The 20,243-nt window shown below is 37.7% G+C and overlaps 1 protein-coding gene across 2 annotated transcripts in view; it reads left to right on the top strand.

The window, feature by feature from the left end:
- The window catches only part of Rnf217 (ring finger protein 217), a 102,644-nt gene extending 84,296 nt beyond the window's left edge, over nucleotides 1-18,348 (top strand). Inside the window, exons 4-7 of one of the 2 annotated variants that reach the window (XM_031380717.1) lie at nucleotides 9,736-9,937; nucleotides 11,882-11,953; nucleotides 13,124-14,976; nucleotides 15,446-18,348. In XM_031380717.1, coding sequence (XP_031236577.1) covers nucleotides 9,736-9,937; nucleotides 11,882-11,953; nucleotides 13,124-13,197 — 348 coding nt within the window. In that variant the 3' untranslated portion in view covers nucleotides 13,198-14,976; nucleotides 15,446-18,348. Of the gene's footprint in view, nucleotides 1-2,376; nucleotides 2,463-9,735; nucleotides 9,938-11,881; nucleotides 11,954-13,123; nucleotides 14,977-15,445 lie in introns of those variants that run through there. The other variant, XM_031380718.1, reaches the window with a different exon arrangement.
- Nucleotides 18,349-20,243: the final 1,895 nt, after the last annotated feature.

The following is a 20,243-nucleotide window of genomic DNA, read 5'->3' as shown; positions in this document are numbered from 1 at the left end:
TGCTGCTTCTGCTGACAGTATTCTCATCATGTGGCTCCTGAGTGGCCCAGATCTTGGTTATAGACCAGGCTAACCTGAGACTCAGAAATCTCTACCTGCTTCTGTCCCCCACCTTCTGAATGCTAGATAAACACGTGGAGCAGTGGATCTCCCATTTGTGTTTTTGAATGTGTAAAGGTTTATTTAGTAAATTATGACACAGCATTCTTATAAAAATGAATTTTCTATTTGTCTTAAGTTTTGACGCCAAAGAAAACATAAACTTATTTTGTCAGATTCTCCTTCAGCTTAATTGCAACACAATAAAACATAGTTCATGATGAACTGACCTTTAAACTAAACACAAGTAAGGAAATTAAATTTTATTGTGTTTGGGAGGGTACTGTTCAATGTCATGCCTAAAAGTTCATCTTGACAGTATATATGAGATTCTAAAGTGAGTTAAGATTTGATAAATTAAATAAAATTAAAGTTGAAATGTATGCTTATAAGTAATAAACACATGTCAACAATATAAAGCTAAGTAAACATTACTGTTGTAAGTTTCACAGCTACATGTTTTTAGCATTAAACCTTCTGTGAAGTTAGTAGCTGCTGGTGAGTGTTTAGGTTTTGAAAGAAGGCATTTGATTCCCAATCCTGAATGCTTCTTTAAGATCATGATCTAAAACAAACAAAAAGATCTTATATTTTATTTTATTGTCCTCACCTAGGAATAATTGTACATGCCTGCTATCTCCACTCAGGATGCAGAGACAAATCCCATTGTTTTCTAAAGGCAGGACTCCTGCCCTCCAACTATTCTTTTTTCACTTATGAACTTTGAAAGTACAGTACCATATACCTTTGGGCTGTTTTGTGTGATGCTTTGAGGCAATTGCAAATCAAGTGGGGAGTTGACAGCCAAGAAAGCTTCTCTTACAATACGATAAAGCAGAGGCTGGACTGTTTGCTGTTAAATGTGAATGGTGAATATACAGCTGTTAAATTATCATTGGTATTGCTTAAAATATTCAGACTTGCTCATAATTAAAGATAAAATTCAGCCAGGAAACAGGAGCCCCCGTAGTGTCACGGCCTGTGGCATTGCTTAGCCCACAGACAATCATCTCCTGTAACCAACCTGTTTATCATATATCCTTTAAGGTTTTGGAATGTCTCTTTGTTTGTTTAGTTTCCTGCTTTTTGTTTCCTTCTTTGGGTAAAGGGCAAGTTTTGCTCAGAATTCAGAGCTTACTAAACCAAAGTTGAATTCCTTCCAAAATTTTTAGAGAATCTTTTTTTTGGTGGTAAGTGCTGGAGATGGAAGTTAAAAGGTGATTGATGCAACCTCCTCCTCCCAAGTTACTTTCTTTCTTAGTGTCCAATTTAAAAACTATTTACTCAGACATTATGACATTAGCCACAGTGATCCAGGTGATACAACCAGGTGGCTATAGCTGACAACTGTGATTCTCCTTTCTCACAGAAATAAACTCATGCTTCTGTTTGAGCCATTTTATAAGGCATAGAGTAGAACTAATTACCTGGGAATCACATGAGTTTTAAGGCTAATTTGTAACTATCAGGATTAGTGAAATAATATGAAACAATGCTAGCTAGGTAATTTATTCTAAGCCAACACATTCCTTATTTCAAGATAAAAGGACAGTTACTTTTCCGCTTTTAAAGGGATTATCAGGGTTATTGTCAGAGGTAGAGTGCTGACCTTTGCTTTTTACATGCTCTGGGGTATATCTCACACACATGTGCACACACACAAACACACACACATGCACGCACAAGCCAGAATTCTGATAGGTAATGCTAAATTCTAACATACAGTCTTTATTTCTCCTCTTACACTGTTAACACATTAACACCAGTAAGAGTGCTGTCTAATATATTTGCTCCCATACGCCAGCCTTTGTGATAGTTAATTATCTTACAATCATCCCATAGCAGCTGGCCAGGTTCTGGAATTAGGAGCATGTGCAGACATACCCAACTACAAATGTAGTTCTATGAGGAAAAAAAAACTTGCTAAATATATATTGTATTCGTTTTTTTCTTTCTTCCCCTCCATTTTTAAATTGTTAATTGATTTAATTATAAAATAGAAGCAAGTAACACTATGGTAATGTAACAACATACACTTACATGTGAATATATAGTATGACATTAAAAGAAATAAGAAAGCAGGCAGATATGTACATGTATTAATACTTAATAAACTTTAAAATTAAGATATTATCAATATCTCTCCTTTAATTTAACAGTATTAAATGAAGGCAAAAAGGTGTATAAATATGTCTAAACATGCTTACATGTGTATACACATGTATGTACATATATATATAAACTTATATGTCTTCTGGTTTCTGTATGCGCCCGGAGCTGATCCTATGCCACAGCACTTCATACCCAAATACCATCAAGAGAGAGCTGGTCTCCCAGGAGTGCTGATTCTCCTGTGAGCACAGGTAAGACCACCACTTCTGCTCCAATTCCTGGCCCAAGTGGGACCCACCTTGAGCCAGCAGGACACAGGAACCAAGAACAGCCTGATACAGGATCCTTCTGGTTTTTGTCTGTAACCTGGAGCTGACCATGTGCCACAGCTGTCCATACCCAAATTCCTCCAAGAGAGAAGTGGTCTCCCAGGAGTACTGACACACAGGCTTGCAGAAGGGGCAAGTAACAGACAGAGACAGCAAGACCAGCTAACACCAGAGATAACCAGATGGTGAGAGACAAGGGCAAGAACATAAGCAACAGAAACCAAGGCTACTTGGCATCATCAGAGCCCAGTTCTCCCACCAAAGCAAGTCCTGGATATATTATCACACCAGAAAAGCAAGATTCAGATCTAAAATCACTTCTCAAGATGATGATAAGAAGACTTTGAGAAGGACATAAATAACTCCCCTAAAAAAAAATTATAAAAGAACACAGGTAAACATCTAGAAACCCTTAAAGAGGAAACACAAAAATCCCTTAAAGAATTGCAGGAAAACACAACCAAATACAACTTCAACCAAACAGGTGAAGAAAATGAACAAAGTCATCCAGGATCTAAAAATGGAAATAGAAACAATAAAGAAATCACAAAGGAAGACAACCCTGGAGATAAAAAAAGAACTAGGAAAGAGACCAGGACTCATAGATGCAAGCATCACCAACAGAATACAAGAGATAGAAGAGAGAATCTCAGGGGCAGAAGACACCATAGAAAACATTGACACAACAGTCAAAGAAAATGCAAAATTAAAAAAGCTCCTAACCTAAAACATCCAGGAAATCCAGAACACAATGAGAAGACCAAACCTAAGGATAATAGGTATAGAAGAGAGTGAAGACTCCCAAGGTAATATGCCAGTAAATGTCTTCAACAAAATTATAGAAGAAAACTTCCCTAACCTAAAGAAAGAGATGCCCGTGAACATTCAAGAAGTCTGTAGAACTCCAAATAGACTGGACTAGAAAAGAAATTCCTCCTGCCACATAATAGTCAACACAACAAATATACAAAACAAAAAGAATATTAAAGGCAGTAAGGGAAAATGGTCAAGTAACATATAAAGGCAGATGTATCAGAATTACACCAGACTTCTCGCCAGAGACTATGAAAGCTAGAAAATCCTGGCAGATGTCTTACAGACCCTACAAGAACACAAATGCCTGCCCAGGCTGGCAAAACTCTCAATTACCATAGATGGAGAAAACAAGATATTCCATAACAAAACCAAATTTACACAGTATCTTTCTACAAATCCAGCCCTACAAAAGATAATAGATAGACAACACCAATACAAGGAGGGAAACTACACCCCAGAAAAAGCAAAAAAGTAATTTTCTTTCAACTATTCCAAAAGAAGATAGCGACACAAACATAAAAATATCATCACAAATAACAGGAAACAACAATCACTTTTCCTTAATACCCCTTAACATTAATGGACTCAATTCCCCAAGAAAAAAAACATAAACTAACAGACTGGATACATAAACAGGACCCAACACCTCAATGTCAAAGAAAGACACTACCTCAGAGTAAAAGGCTGGAAAACAATTTTCCAAGCAAATGGTCGCAAGAAACAAGCTGGAGTAGCCATTCTAATTTTGAATAAAATTGACTTTCAACCAAAAGTTAACAAAAAGGATAAGGAAGGACACTTCATACTTGCAGTGGGCTGGCCAATCTGGGCTTCCCTCAACCCACAGGCGAACAGGGTCCTAGTCAGGTTGACAAGGTGTCGGCAGAGAAATAATGGCAGACACAACACATGGAAGTGCTGAATCTGAGTGTATTTCTCAAAAATGGCATCAGACTTTTACAGTCATTACAAAAGAAAAATGAAAAATCTGGCAGCTCAGAGGTCAGGGTATCTCTGAGGCCACCTGAAACACATTGGGTCTAAAGCAACCACCTCTTGTAGACAGGCGCTGTACCCCTCTCCCCCAGGCCCAAGCACTTTGGGCCCATGGGGGGAGGGGGGTGCGCTGTGGACCAAATGAGGCTCGAATCTCCAATGCTGACTGCTACACACTGTCTCTCTCACACACATATGTGGCTCAAGGTCCCATCCATCCTTAGTAAAACACCCACTATGCTAATCTTCTGGGCTAGTAGAGACTTGTCTGTGGGAGTCCCATTCTTGCTAATTCCTAGGAGTGGCTCAGCTACCTTACATAACTGAAATTGAGGATTCTACTTGACCTTGCCCTGGGATAAACAACTCCCATTTTGTAAGCTTCAATTCCCTACCTCCTATCTCCCTAACAATGCTGGAGGCAGTTAGTCTGGATGGTAACATTCTTTACGAAATTCCAAGTCAGGGTTTGGCTAAGATGTTGGGACATTGGTAAAGATCAGAGAGCACTGTCCAATTTTGTTTAGCGATAGTAAATCATATCTTGGTGGGCACCTAGCACATGAGTTTGCAAGGACATATCTGGACTACCTCTGAGTTAGGGATGCCACGGATGAACTCCAAGAGACTGGCTTCCTTCAAAATTTTTTTGCCTCTAGTCTGTGGCCAAGCTTTTGGGCTTGTCACAAGACTTCATTGGAGTGGGCGTGGCACATACTCATCAAAGGAAAAAGTCTACCAAGAAGAACTTTCAATTCTTAACATCTGTGCTCCAAATGCAAGGGCACCCACATTCATAAAAGAAACTTTACTAAAGCTCAAAACACACATTGCACCTCACACAATAATAGTGGGAGACTTCAACACCCCACTCTCAGCAATGGATATATTATGGAAACAATGGATATATTATGGAAACAGAGACACAGGGAAACTAACAGACGTTATGGAGTAAATGGATTTAACAAATATCTATAGAATATTTCATCCTAAAACAAAAGAATATACCTTCTTCTCAGCTCTCACTGTACCTTCTCCAAAATTGACCATAATTGGTCACAAAACAGGCCTCAAAAGATACAAGAAGATTGAAATAATCCCATGCAACCTATTAGATCAACACAGACTAAGGGTGGTCTTGAATAACAACAAAAACAACAGAAAACCCACATATATATGGAAACTGAACAACGCCCTAGTCAATGATAACTTGGTCAAGGAAGAAATAAAGAAATTAAAGACTTTTTTTAAATTTAATGAAAATGGAAGCACAACATACCCAAACCTGTGGGACACAATGAAAGCAGTGCTAAGAGAGAAACTCAGCTCTGAGTGCCTCCAAAAAGAAACTGGAGAGAGCATACACCACACAAATCTCTCCTGCCCTCTGATTTCATACTCAGAAATGTATGTACTGCCCCTCAACCCCATGCATACACACATACATACATATTGATGCAGACAGAATACTAACAAAAATAAACACAGGAATGAATAGGTAAATAGAAACTGAGTATAGTCTGGACCAATATAGACTTTATTCACCAGGGCCTAAGCAGAGAGATGCAGATAATTAGGGTATAGAATAAGCAACGCTTTATTTGTGCATTCACAAGTTGAGTGCTGAGAACACTGTGCCTCCCTGGAGCTCCTAAATTAAATGTCATTTCCTCAGATAAACCTCCTCTTGTCCTTAACACCAGATCAGGCTCTTCCATTAACTGTTCTCCCACACACTCATCTTTTCTTCATAGAATTTTTTATGGCTTAGGAGATATGTTTTTGTACAATTAATATGTCTACATTTTAAATTACATAGTCCTTAATAGTAGGAGCCATGAAAGATTTTTATCAGCAAGAAAGTAATTGTTTGTTGGGCAAAGGACTAAGTAGAAGACAGCTGGATGTTTCCAGAACATGGGTTCTAGTTAGCTGAGGAAGAACTGAGATATGACTATGGAACAAAGGGTTCAGAAAAATGAGAATAATCTCAGGCTAGATAGCCATGGGGAATTAATGGATGCTTGAGTGATCCAGAGCAGAGGGAAAGGTTAAGAATAGAAAATAGAAATGGAACTCAGAGTTTTCTTAGAACAGGAGGTACAGGTAAAGGAAGAGGAAGGTGGTGAGAGGCTAATCAGTACCAAAGCTCGATGGTGTGGAATTGATATTAGACAGTGCTCATACTGCTTCAGAGACTTCCCTTCATCATAAACTAAGACAGAAGCATGCATATAACCTTCTGTAGCTTACTGAAAACAAATGCACTGGGGATAAGGGATTATTGGCGCTGGCTTTAAAAAGCTAATATCACAATGGGAGATAACAAACAATCATGAAATCAACATCCTATTTATTTTTGGGAACTATGTCTGACAGTAAAAGCAACTGCTTTTCACTCATTTGGTTTTTAACTTCTAGTAATTTCCTGTCAATAATAAGCTCTTACCCCCTCCCTTGACATTGTCTGTTGACTCCCTGATGGTAACTAAATATTCATTATATTTATTTCATCTTTTATTTTATATTGCTTTTGAAGACGGGAAGTTACTATATAGCCCGGGGCCATGCTCATGCCTTGGGCTTCCGAGCACTTGATTACAGGCTCTATCACTACTTAGTGTACTTTTCTCTTTGACTGCTTGGTGGAGATCTAAGGAGATCTTGTTAGCTACAGTTGTCAGTGTGAGTACATTGTTTTTTGTGGGCATCTTAGTTGTGGAATTGTGTTGACCACACTGGCCTGTAGGCATATCTTTGGGACCTTTTCTTGATTATTGATTGATGTGTGGAAGTTCTGCCCACTGTTGGTAGTACTAACCTTTGTAGGTGGTCCCAAATGTTTAAGAAAACTGGCTGAAAGATAATAGAAGGTTCTCATGTGGGGTCTGTGACCTGTCAAGCTATAGGTTCTTGACCCCAATAATAGTGACAGGTATGTGTTTCATCTTGTGAAGCAGGATTTAAATTCAACCAGAAGGTCCTTGTTTACTCTCATGACATCCATGACACTATTGTAATGGTGGTCATGTCTTCCAGGTCCATCATTGCTGTAGGTCACAAAATTCACAGCTGTTAATACTAATAATTACCTTTCTCTTGTAGCATCCATAGCACCTTCCAAAACATTAAAGTTGGCCAGTAGGAATAAAGCTTTATGGTCCCAGCTTGATTTCTCCATGTCCTATAATTCAAGCATATGAGGTCTTCATCAGTAGGGTGTTACCATCAAGTTCTGGAGGTAACAAAATAAGTTGGCAGTAGTTTGTAATGTTTAGGAGACTCTGGGACCTTACTAGCCAACAGTTCCTTCTAAATGGACATAGTAATAAACCAGTTCTTAAAGACTTACAACTATACACAGAGATTAGTGTGTCACTGAGCCTTCATCAAAGGAGCTTCTTTTGATTAACACTTAGAGCCACAACTGTCAAGGTGCAAGGAACAAGAGAATGGGACATCTACATCACACTCCTTCCTCTCAAGGCTCACGAATTATTGCAGAAGAAGGGGTGGGGGTAAAAAAAAAGTGTAAGACCTAGAGGTAGTGGATGATTACAGCAAACTAGTGTATTCTGGATATAACAGGGCACTTACACATAGGAACATGTGACAGTATGCACAATACCTTGACAAACTCAAGCCAGACAGTGCCATCATGGAGAGGGGAAGTGAACATGAAGTCCCACCACCTAAATGAGGACCTATTGACAGTTGGAATCTACTGGAAGAGGGAGAGTCATTCTTGGATTTGTTTTAAGGGTGTGGCCCCTGGTATGTCAACTATTCTCCAAGCCTCATTGAGTCTATTTGTCTACAGCACAAATTAGACTCAATGGATTTTTTTTTTTTTAAATGAGGACACTAAGTTAAGCCATTAGGGAAGAAGGGAATGGTTATGGAAGGAGTTGGGGAGAGAATGATACGAAATTCTCAAAGAAAAGAAAATCCATTAGTAACATTCTTCCATGGGTTCTTCTTCAGTGCTCTTTCCAAAGCTCTTCCCTGAGTTACTGCCCTGACTTGCTTCAGAAATATATTACCTGAGAATAGGAGCCAAATAGACCCTTTCCTCACCAAGTTATCTTTGATGTGGCATAATGTTTGTCACACCAACAGATCAGAAAATAGGAGATCAGCCCTTTCTATGTCCATATGCTACATTTCTGTCAGGTGTAACTTTACATCTATATTGGAAACTACAACAATACTAGATTCTGTTCTTCTTAGTTCTGTTGTACTTAGTTTATTTAAGGGATGGTTTTCTAACTGATATCTCCATCTCAGTGCAGCAGATGGTCCAAAAGTTGACAGTACTTGCTGAGTGCTTAGGGTTAGACTTTACACATGCCTTCTCCTAGGGCCTTGGCAGTGTGAAGGCTCAGTAGAGTTCAAAAGTGCCTTGACCCATGCTACTAGGTTTTTTTTTATTTTTTGTTTTTGTTTTATTTTGGTCTTTTGTTGTTGTTATTGCTGTTGTTGTGTTGTTGTTGTTATTGTTTTTAAGACAAGGCCTTGTGCAGGCCAAGTTAGCCTTGAATTTTCTGCTAGTAGTGGAGAAAGACCTTGGACTTCCGATTCTCCCATCTCCCAGTCCTCTTCATGTTGGCATTACAGGCCCATACTCAGTTCATTAGGTGCTGTGGATTAAATCAGACCTATGTATGTACTGTTCTCCCAGTCCCGGGCTGAGTTATTTCTTAGTGCCATCCGCAGGCTGCATGGCTGTGATCTCACACTTATTGACAAATATGCACAAGAAGGGTGGTCACTGGACCAGTGGCTGAGTTACCAGGAGGCCTTGTATCAGATTTTATTTACAATTTTCATATGTCCTTCAAGAGGGACCTTCAGATAATTGATAGGGTGCACAAAGGCCATATCTACTGCTATGGAGCAGCATATACAAAGAGAAACATATAGCTATAAAGGGAAGGTGCCAGTAGCAAGGATTATCAGCTTTGGGTTACTAGGGACCCTGAAAGTAACTGCTCTTATGCCCTTGACCACATACTACTAAGTCTCTGTACTTGAGGGAAAAGAGTAGTCACAAGTGAAATACATAAAGTTGTAGATTCTGGCAGCTACGTACATGCTAAGTATCAAACAACAAACTCTGGCAGGTTTGACTCTTGTTTTAATTATAAAATTCCTAACTACATTAAAATATTCCCCAGCATGTATTTCTTAAAGCCACACTACAGGCTCATAGTTGTAAAATTAATATTGGGAACCTTAGAAATATGATTATAAACAAATTGAAAACTTCACTTCAGGGATGCTCATAAGACTTTTAATTTGGTAAAACTGATATATTTTACTTGACATATTTTACTTTTTAAAGACATTAATTACATTTCCTTCTATTTGTCCCTTTATCCAGATCCATATCCAGAGAACTGAAGGGTGTGACCATATGACTTGTTCACAGTGTAACACTAATTTTTGCTATCGATGTGGAGAGAGATACCGCCAGCTCCGGTTTTTCGGAGACCACACATCAAACCTCAGTATATTTGGATGCAAATATCGCTACCTCCCAGAGAGACCTCATTTAAGAAGATTAGTTCGAGGGTCAGTTTGTGGTGAGTAGCACACATGGTTTGGGTGTTTCTTTAGGATCCGAGGAAGGACAATACCATGAGAATCTCAAGGGCTTGCTATGTACTAGGGATTCTAGTTAGGACCTTTACCAAGGAGTAAGAAGAGAATCACTCCTTTTGTGAACAAAATTGAAATATGACATTCTTTCATGATCAGCACTTTTTGAAACATAATTGAAAGCCAATTGGTGACAAGAAGAATGTCATATTTATGTTTGTATGGACTTAGCAGGTATCTAAACACAAGGAATTGCTGTTGATTCTTTAAATATATACAATACAGCATGAAATGGGACAATGATGAAAAACACACACATCCTAAAGAAATAAACAAAGAAAACAGTAAATCTTGAGACACAATCAATAGTTTGTTATCATAGCAGAAATTAAGTAAAATTTTAAATTAAAAATGTTTAAATAAGATATAATTTATGGTTGTGAAAAATTATGTTTGATTATTGAAAATGATGGCCTAAGAGAATTCTTATTGATCTTGGAATAAGAGAAAGCATGCTTACTCTAGTCAAAATCATCTTTAGAAGTAGGCTAAGCATGTCCTACGCTGACAAGCTTATTCCTCCTGAAAGGCAGACATATGCTCCTTGAACTCAGTGATGGTGGGGAAGAAAACACCGGCGCTATTATTACTTGACAGTTGTATTCTGTTGCTGTGAAGAAAATGTCTTGGTGGATACTTTAAGAGGATATATTACTTAAAGAGAGACTAAGCTATATGTTTAAAATATGTAACCCTTGGTACTTACCGTATTCTAGATTCTTCCACATAGGTCTATGGATATACAAACCGTTGTTCAATAAGATCGCTTAACTAAGTTTTGTCATTGGTGTAAAGCAAAAGAAAAACACATGTCTGGGCTTTATGTTAAATGGACAACCATTTGTATCTAAATTTACTAGATATTAAACAATGTTAAAATTGATATTTAAAACTGTATTTTCATATCTAGTCATCTAATTCCAAAACTGTTTTCTATGAGTTTAAAAAAAAAATTTTTTTCCTGCCAAACTCCCAACAAATGACTGAATTATTTTTCATTAATTGGTCAGTGATCATAACTTATAGATGGTATTGCTGTGTGATTCTTAAGTAGCTGTGTGACTACTGCAGACTTCCTGTTCCCTTCATACTCTTTGTGACATTTCATTTGTACAGTTATGTCAGAAGTCACAGCACAGTAACAAGACATAAGTGACTGTCCTGGTTTTGTCTATGTTGGTGCCTTTCAGAGTCATAGGGATTCCTCTAAGGGCTTCTGGACTGCAGTTACATGTAACAATGGCGATTATTATCACCGATCAATTATTCAGCAGAGAAGCTACTGGTGCTGCCAAGCATGCTGTGCCTGCCAACACCGAGCTGACTTACAATGCTTCCTGTTAACATTTGTTTCAGTGATTCACTTGGGTAACTTCCAGCATATCACTTACTCAGTGGGAAGTTCCTCTAGCAGTTATCTTCAGGCATCCCATTTGGAGTTCAGTCTGGTAGACATTCATATGATTTCCCTCTTTATCTAACAAGTAAATAAAGAATTTTTCTTAGACATGGGCCTGGTCAGACACCCTCTCTGATCCCTGCTGGCTCTCTAACTTTGTGAGGTCAATAGATTATCCACTGAGTCACACCATTCTTAATCGTTCAACATTTTGAATGTCGAAAGTAGGAGAAATCTAAAGGAAAAGCACAAAGACTGAAGTGTGTCAGTGTAAAGAATTATAATCTGTTTTGGTTATAAACAGTAAGGAACCTGTGGGTACACAACATATACCCATGGCTTTGTGGCACTGCATATTGCGTATTGGTTCTGTGGTCCCTTAATTGTTCTTGTGCTTCTTTAAGAACTACTATAACTGCTTGCTAACTCAGCAGTGAGAGTCTTTAATTCTTATACTTTTGTTTTCCAGCTGGAAAGCTCCTCATTGCGCCTCTCATCCTGGTTTTGGGATTGGCACTAGGGGCCATAGCAGTTGTAATCGGTAAGAAACGTGACATGTTTGAGATTAGGATTCTCCCACAGCAGTAGAGGCAGTGTGAGTGTACATGTAGTCACATGAGTCAGTCAGTGTGTGAGGTTTCTGCTCTTCCTTGCTTCAAACAGCCATGCAGTTTGGGGTATATAATTCAGAGGAACATGTTTCCTACAGGATGAGTTTATGAGATTTTAATATGAACATATATATAAAGGAGTAGTTCTCAAACTTAGCGTGCTACAGATGGTCTGTAGAGCTGTTGAAAACATACATTGCTAGATCCTACTGTCAGTTTCTAGCACAGTGTGCTGGCTGGACCCATGGGTTTACATTTCTAAAAGGTCCCAGATGCTACTAATGCTGTTAGCCCATGGGCCATACTTTCAGAAGCATTCCTTTAGAAATTTCAACTTAAGTGTTCTGGATAGAAGCTACATTGATCATTATTCCCTATAGAAAATGGGGTGCTTTTGCTGAATTAAATGATTTTCTACATGTAAACTTCTCTTTATAGATAATGAATGTGCAGGGCAGAGAGAATTACAAAATATCTCACATTCAAGTCATTATAGTCAGTTGGGATTTTATAAAGCAGATATTGTTATCTGTGCTGTCAAGTAGAGGGATTCATATTAAGGTCTCAAATTTTTAGAACTGGGAACCACATTGTATGTTCTTAAATAAAATGTTATACCAACCAATGATGAAATGAATATTATAGTGTGCAAATTATAGGATTGTGACAATAAAGACATGGACATAAGGCTAGATGGTTTGCTAGAAAACATTGGCTTTGTTGTTGTTTTTTTTTTAATTAGACTTGTATGACTGAATGTGATTAAGGGGGTCAAAGGACTACAGGAAAATAGAAAGAATGAAGTCGTATAGAAAACACATCCCATAGTATTTTTGTGTTTGTGAACTATTAATAATGATTGTTGTAAATAGTTTGTATATAAGTAAAATTGGGAAAAGTTAAATATATATATATATATATGTACACATGTATATACGTAGACACACATACATATATGTGTATATATACATGCATATACATACATTATGTATACACACATGCATATATATGTCTACACACGCACACACACGCACGCACACGAACACACACACACCTCAGCACTTTCCTCCCTAATTGCTTTCATTTTTTTCAATCCTTAGGTTTATTTGTATTTCCTATATATTGCCTTTGTAAAAAACAGAGAAAGCGATCACGGACAGGTATGCACTGGTAAGGAAGGATTTCACACGATGTCAGCCAGTACCAGGAGGAGCCGTGCAGGACGGTGCACCTGTGTGTGAGTTGGATCCTCAAACCTACCTAGAGGAACTTCTGCCACCTTATCTCCTGTGGTTCTCTGCAGGCCACAGTGCCTCTAGCTACGGTGCACTCCCAACATGGCATCCTGTCCTGTCCTTAAACAAATTGCTGCTTTAAAAAAAAAAAAGGTCACTTTCATTAACTATACACATTTATATAGTAACTCTCACCTTCGTGGTTCTTGGAAGAAAATATTTTGAGAACAGTGTATCCTCAGATGTCTTTTGAGGATACCTCACTGAAGTGTCATTTGGATTGTCTGAACCTTGTACTTTCCCCGGGCTGTCTCTGAGACTTGGTATGCATAGCTGAATCCTGCCTGTCTCAACAAACAAGGCCACTTTTCAGAAGATAAATCAAACTTCACTAAATGCACCTGTTGTCATCTGTAACCCAAATGGTATCATCGTTTTGGTTTTCGGATACTGTAATTGCTTTAAAAAAAAAATCTCAGCACCCAGAAGGGAATTAAACTAAATTAATAAGAACAACCGTGAGTTACTGGTGCGTATATGTAAGGATGTGAATGTGTGTATATAAACACGTATTAAACCAGGCTCCATAACCATGTGCTCGTCTATTTCCATGTCGATTTTCATAGAACCTTTTAGCCTCGATGGTTATTTTTGTGGGCCTAACTTGGTAACATACTGAATTAAAGCCAATGTCAACAACAGATTGTTTCCATAGTAACTATTTCTTGCTCTTCCTATGGTCACATGCACACACAGCGATGTGTATGATGTCACTCTGAGATAACCCAAACTTTGTAAACTAACAAATCCATACAGATGGTTTCAGAAAGTCCCCAAGTTTCCAAAAGTTGCTCTTTTCAGATAACTTAGATTTTTGACACACATACTTTAGCCTGTCCTGGGATTATTTAATTAAAAAACAAACAAAAAAACAAAACAAAACAAAGCCAAACATATTTTGCTTTGAAGAAAATTGCTTAAACTGTTAATTTAATTCCCAGTTTGCTCATTATTTAATTACCACCTTATAATCCTACATAATTCTGCTTTAAGTCAAGTTTTTAAAATTTATTGAATGTTGTACTCCTTCCCTCTTCTGTCTTTTTTTTTTTTTTTGTCCTCAAGTTTTTTACAAAAATAAATACAAATTTTGGAGGATTTTGCCTGTGTTTACTATGTGGGTGCATAATTTGTTGATATCTCCTTACACGGAGACAACTTGAAAACAGCTTTTTATGTACATACTTTCTTCAAAACAAACTGCTTTTGGAGAAGGAAGCAAGTGAAAATATTTTCAGGAAGTTCTTTTGAGTGAGGAAATGGAATTTAACAGCACAGCTCTATTTTTTTTTTTTTTTGCATTCTTCATTAAGTTTATCAAAACAAAGAAGAGATGCTAAGAAGCCTAAGCTTTCAATTCTCAAAATTAGCTGGTTAGCATAAATGTAACCGTGTTTGGCTTGAAGTAGACACTCACATTCAGCTGGCCATTTCATGGTTTCAGAAGCCAGAGCGTAAGAACTTGATACCCTTGTGTTTCACTGAAAGAGTTGGTGTCCGTGAAGGACAGTTCAGGTTTAAGCTAGCACGCTGGTGTTCCCTCTGAGCAATAGCGAAGAGCTGCACAACTTTCTGCTAAGTGGCGAGTCTCGGGCGAGAGGAGCTGAGTATGCAGCACTGCTGGCTCCAGAGCTGCACATTCTAAACTATGGTATGAGGTAAGTAACAACGGTCTCTGGCTTCAGATTCATCTTCCTGTGCCTTCAGCCATCCTTCTGGCAAGTGTTTACTGTCCGCTTTAGGTATGCTAGTCTTAGACCAAAGCAATGAGGACTCCTAGACCAAATACATGTCTCTGCTGTAAGATTGGGGAATTTTTTAGAAATTCATCTTTCCTGGACTTGGTCTTCAGCTTGGCCAGATGTGAGTAGGATGGGTGTCTCGTGTGTCAATGTATGCATATATCTGTATGTCATATGTAACCGTACCTTGTTTGTTCAACACCTCCTGAGTGAACAGGGACTTGGGGTCTGAGATAGACTGTATTCTTGGGATATTGTGCCTGTTGTCTTTAGCCTACTCAGGGAGTTTTATTCTAGTCTCTAAATAGCTTATCTTTTACAGGTATTTTTATATGATTTGAAAATTTTTCCAATATATGAGTTACAAAGTGATATTTGTTACCAGGAAGGCTGTTTTATCAGAGGCAAGGAGATTGCACAAAGTGCTGAACAGGCATCTCATTTGTAAGTGAATAAATTTGTAAAATAATTGTATGCATTTTTGTCTTTTTAAAGTATATGCAATCACATCCACATGTATGTGTGTCCTTTCCATGGTAGTAACTTAAAAGTCATCATTTGTGAATATTTTACTAAGTCTTAGAAATCTTGAACAGAGTCAGAAAATGAAAAAAAAAAAAGTGTTTCTTTCACCAAGTGTTTCAGTGCCAACTTGAAAGTAGAACAGTAGTAACCTTTAGGGTATATTCTGAAAACTCCTTTACAAAATGAAGTATACATGTTAGGTGTTCTTTATCTATGGCTTGTCACTATATGTTACCATTGTAAATGTATATGTTTCTAAAGAAAAGCAAACCATATAGAACTGTAGAATACAAAGTCTCTATGTATCCATTTGTTTTCCTGGGGGTGACTGTCAACAGTCTGAGAGCTGTCCTTGCAGATTCCTGTTTCCTTCCAGTGTACACATAAGCATGTCTCCTTACTGTGTATGTATGCACCCTTGTGTGTTAGTTTTCTGCAAATAGAATTGAATCCTTAGCTCGGTCTCTTTTTCATGTTTTGAAATATTGGAGAAATAACTTTCTGTTAGTGTTTATGCATTAGAAAATTACTGTCTAATTCAACATAGAGCTATGTTTTAACTGAGTGACTGAGTTAGTTCGTCAGTCAGTTAATTAGTTAGTTGAATGGGAGACAAGGTAGCTTTTACTTGTCACGAACTAAACATGTCACACTTCTGCCTCCATTTTTTTGTTACCTATTATGACTATTTTCATGGGACTTTGAATTTTATTTTTACACAATATTTATAATAAAGATTTTCAAGATATAGTCAGAAAAATGAGGCCATAGAAATAATATATTCAAGAGTGTATTTGTGAGTGAACAGTGGCGAGTGCCTGATTTTAAAGCAAGCATCTCTTGAGAGGCTTTCTTCTTAGTAGATTAACCAGATACCTTGCCAAAATTTAAAGGAGAAAGTTAATCTGTTCCCAGTGAACCTAAAGCATAATAAGGCGTCTTTTGACAGTGTGAAAAAGATGAATTGGTTTTCAGATTGCTTCCTTTTAACTTTAGTGTTCCAGCCAAACAGATGGATGTCTAGAACACTCCCTGTCTTCATGTGTCTCATTTATCAAAGGTCGGAGAGAAAGGAAAGGCATGAAACCTGTAACACAGCAACATCCTCTTCCCACCTTTATGGACCAGCACTGAGCCACTTCCCATCTCCTACAAGAACAGATAGGAAGACAGTTAAAGATAAGTTAGACACCAAACATGTCGCAACATAGTATCCATATCTCTCTGCTGTGGGATCAATATTCAGTGGTACTTCTTAGGAAATGCCCAGCTCTGTAGTATTATCTGGAATCCCAGGACTCTGCTTGAGTCTTTTTCCCTTTATTTCACTGCCCAGATATAGGCCCCAGTGTTCCTGCAGTACTCTACACCTCTGCAGTCACTGTCTATCCTATGTTAGGTCCCAACACGTTTTTTGTCCACACTTCAGTCATCCCCAGAGAAGAGAGGAGAGGCAGGTTGAGGGGAACAGCTCACCCTAGTCTGTGTGGCCTCACTGTTTCTCCTGGCTTCTCTCAGATTTCACTCCATCTGCCGAAACATCTCCTCTCCCCAACAGATAAAACTGTTTTAGTGTCAGAGATTTATGATGCCTATTGTTCTAATTATTAAGAAAAAAAAAAAAAAGCTAGTGGCCTAAATAATACTAGGCAGTGTATAAGTATAAAGCCAAGAAAACCTAACTTTGGATGTTGGTTTTATAAACAAGTTGCAAACAAGCCTTAACATGAGTCCTTCCATGTCAGTGGTTGAAGTGTGTCTCCACTAATGTCTGTTATAATTGGCAGCCTTAAAGTGGATGCACTTTTCCCCAGTGTCTGTGCCATTTAAATAATTAACTGGTAAAACAGAAGTGACAGATGTGTGCTTTTCAGCAGCGAGAGTGGAGTTTTGCGAGCAAATATGTCTAAATTCCTCAAACATGAGGAAGCAGAAGCTGAGTACTTTATATAAATCATTTTTAAATATTATTTGAGTATAAAGCACTCAAATACAGACCTCCTAAAATTTTAGTAATCCTGGAATTTTTTTGCAACAGTTTTGCTGTTTAGAACTCACAGCAAATAATGCTGCTATGTAATAATTTCACTTGAATCTGTTTAAAATACTAATTCCTAGTGAAAGTTTTAGTTGTATTTAACTGTATTTCATAGTCCATGAATTCTACGCAAGAATTTTTCTTACTAGAAACACAATAAATAAAATAGCTGGAGCACTTTTTTCAAATTATAATTTAATTGTACACTTTCCTACAGATATAGACACTAATTTCCAAGATGACATATTACACTGTGTCTCTACAATGATCATGTCAATAAAACTAGGATACTTGGAAACAGTATTATCAAAACAAACAAGCACTCCAAACTTGAAAGACTGTGTGATGTTACTTTTTGAAAGCAAATCAGTGAAGAGGACTCCACTGTGTCTCTTCCTTTGAGTGGATAATTAAGACTGATCTCAAAGTCATGTGCTGTGTGGGACTTATTTGCATCACTCCGTGAATCTTCAGCTTTAGTTGATGTTATCCAGACCCACCGGACAAAGTCCCAGTAGTGTAGACTATTGTAATTGTCTATCTGCTGATTAGTTAAAGCATGCCTTTATATATACCTTACACATACTTGCTCATGTTGTCGGTTGTACAAGCATGTAATCATGCATATTAGAAATTATGTTTTTTCTTTTGACTGAAAAAGTGACTGTTTTGAGAATAATGACTTAAAATGCAAACTAATCTTTGAAAAATACATGAAATATTGCCAATGCCCTCAGGGTCATTTCTTTATGTCTCTAAAAGGTACTTCATTGATTTATTGGATTATATAGACTCATTAGCATAGACAATAATGTTTGTTTTTCAGTTCTGAGCCGTATGTTACCACAGTTTCTCCTTGTGTACAGTAGTACTTCTATATCCAGACTATTCTTCTTTTTACTTCCACAGTCACCTCCTCATCTTGGCTAGTGAGGAGTTAAATGTCTTAACCATTAGCTCTTTTCACTGTAATGCAATGAAATTATGCTGAAAGGTCTTTGTGACTTGACTCTAGTGGTATAAGTGTCATCTATCTTTTTTATTTGTTAATTGAAATGGATCCAGAGTGTCTGGATCAGTTTTCCTAATTCTTGATAGGAGTTCAGGAACTCTTCTCCCTAGCTTTGCCAAGTTAAGTCAGACAAATGAGATGCCAATTGGACCAGGGGGTTAACAATACTCTAGAGCCAAACTTAAGAAATTCATGTTCACTGGAAGCTTAGTCTAGCAGTGTCTGCATATCTGATGGACAAAAAGCATATATACACTCACACAACCTGACACACAGTCTTTTATCCTTCATCCAGAATGTTATAGTTGTGATCACTGGTCTTTAAGTAAAAACATCCTCTAGCTTGAACTTAGATTGGACTTCAACAGAGCAGCAATTGTACATAATGTGCAGTGAATGATTTGTGCTCTTTGGTTATTATTAGATAGTTTCATAATCTAAAGTAGATTACCTTTCCTATAACCAGGAATGGCCCTATTCTAGAGAAATCATTTGTCATTTGAAAATAGTCAAATATTTTGATTAATTGGATTTATACATTAGCCAAATTCAAGATGTATTTAGTATAGTTTTACTGTTTAACAAAAATGTTCAGAGAGCCAGACTTGGCATTAAATAGTCCTAGGAATCACAAAAATGCTCACTTCAGATTTTCTCCTGGCTGGCAGGCTATGCTGCACTTACTGGTCCATTTTAGTGTCAAGGGTTTGCCTTGTGAGCTTGGAAAATTGTCTTAATAGTCTAGTTAAATTCTTAAAAAATACCAGTTTTTCATTAGCATTACTCCCTCAATATCTAAATATATTGTTTCAAACAATTAATATCTAAATGTCTAATGTACATATCTAATTTTTAGCCTATAGAAAATTAGTATCTTCTATGTTTCTTTACAAAGAAATTTTGGATATAATATCTTTACTTTTAGTGGCTGAATCCAGATCCTTTCCAAATGCCCATTTTTGAAGTTGCATGTGATAATGCCTCAATAGCTCATATTTATTATGGGCTATTTTTATCATAATTGAGTTTATCTAGATAGTGTTTTGAAAACTTATGAAATCCTTTCTTTTATATGAGATTCAGAATAGTAATTGATTTTATATATACATGCATAGATAGGTACCATTTGTCAAAACAGAAATGATCTGGTACAGATTTTATGAAAACTAACAAGCATCCAGGTAGGTTGCTTGGCAGGTGGCCCAGCCAGAAGTTTTAGGTCTGGCGTTGGCTGGATTTGCTTCTGACTCCTTCTCAGTCCACAGTGGAATCTTAAAACGGGCTGTTCACTTTAGGTTTATAATAGTTTTTTGCTTGTTTCCTTTTCCCTTGCCCTCTAAAATTGGTTCTGTGATGAAAGGCAGAAGACACACTGCATGTGTGCACTGCCGCAGGTGTCTGCAGTGACTGTCATCCTCACACTGCATGTGAGCACTGCCACAGGTGTCTGCAGTGACTGTCATCCTCACACTGCATGTGTGCACTGCTGCAGGTGTCTGCAGTGACTGTCATCCTCACACTGCACGTGTGCACTGCCGCGGGTGTCTGCAGTGACTGTCATCCTCACACTGCATGTGTGCACTGCCGCAGGTGTCTGCAGTGACTGTC

Source organism: Mastomys coucha, unplaced genomic scaffold (assembly GCF_008632895.1).
Source record: "Mastomys coucha isolate ucsf_1 unplaced genomic scaffold, UCSF_Mcou_1 pScaffold2, whole genome shotgun sequence".
NCBI classification, from domain to species: domain Eukaryota; kingdom Metazoa; phylum Chordata; class Mammalia; order Rodentia; family Muridae; genus Mastomys; species Mastomys coucha.
The sequence above is the reverse complement of the archived record's forward strand: the minus strand, read 5'-3'. Positions and strand labels throughout refer to the sequence as shown.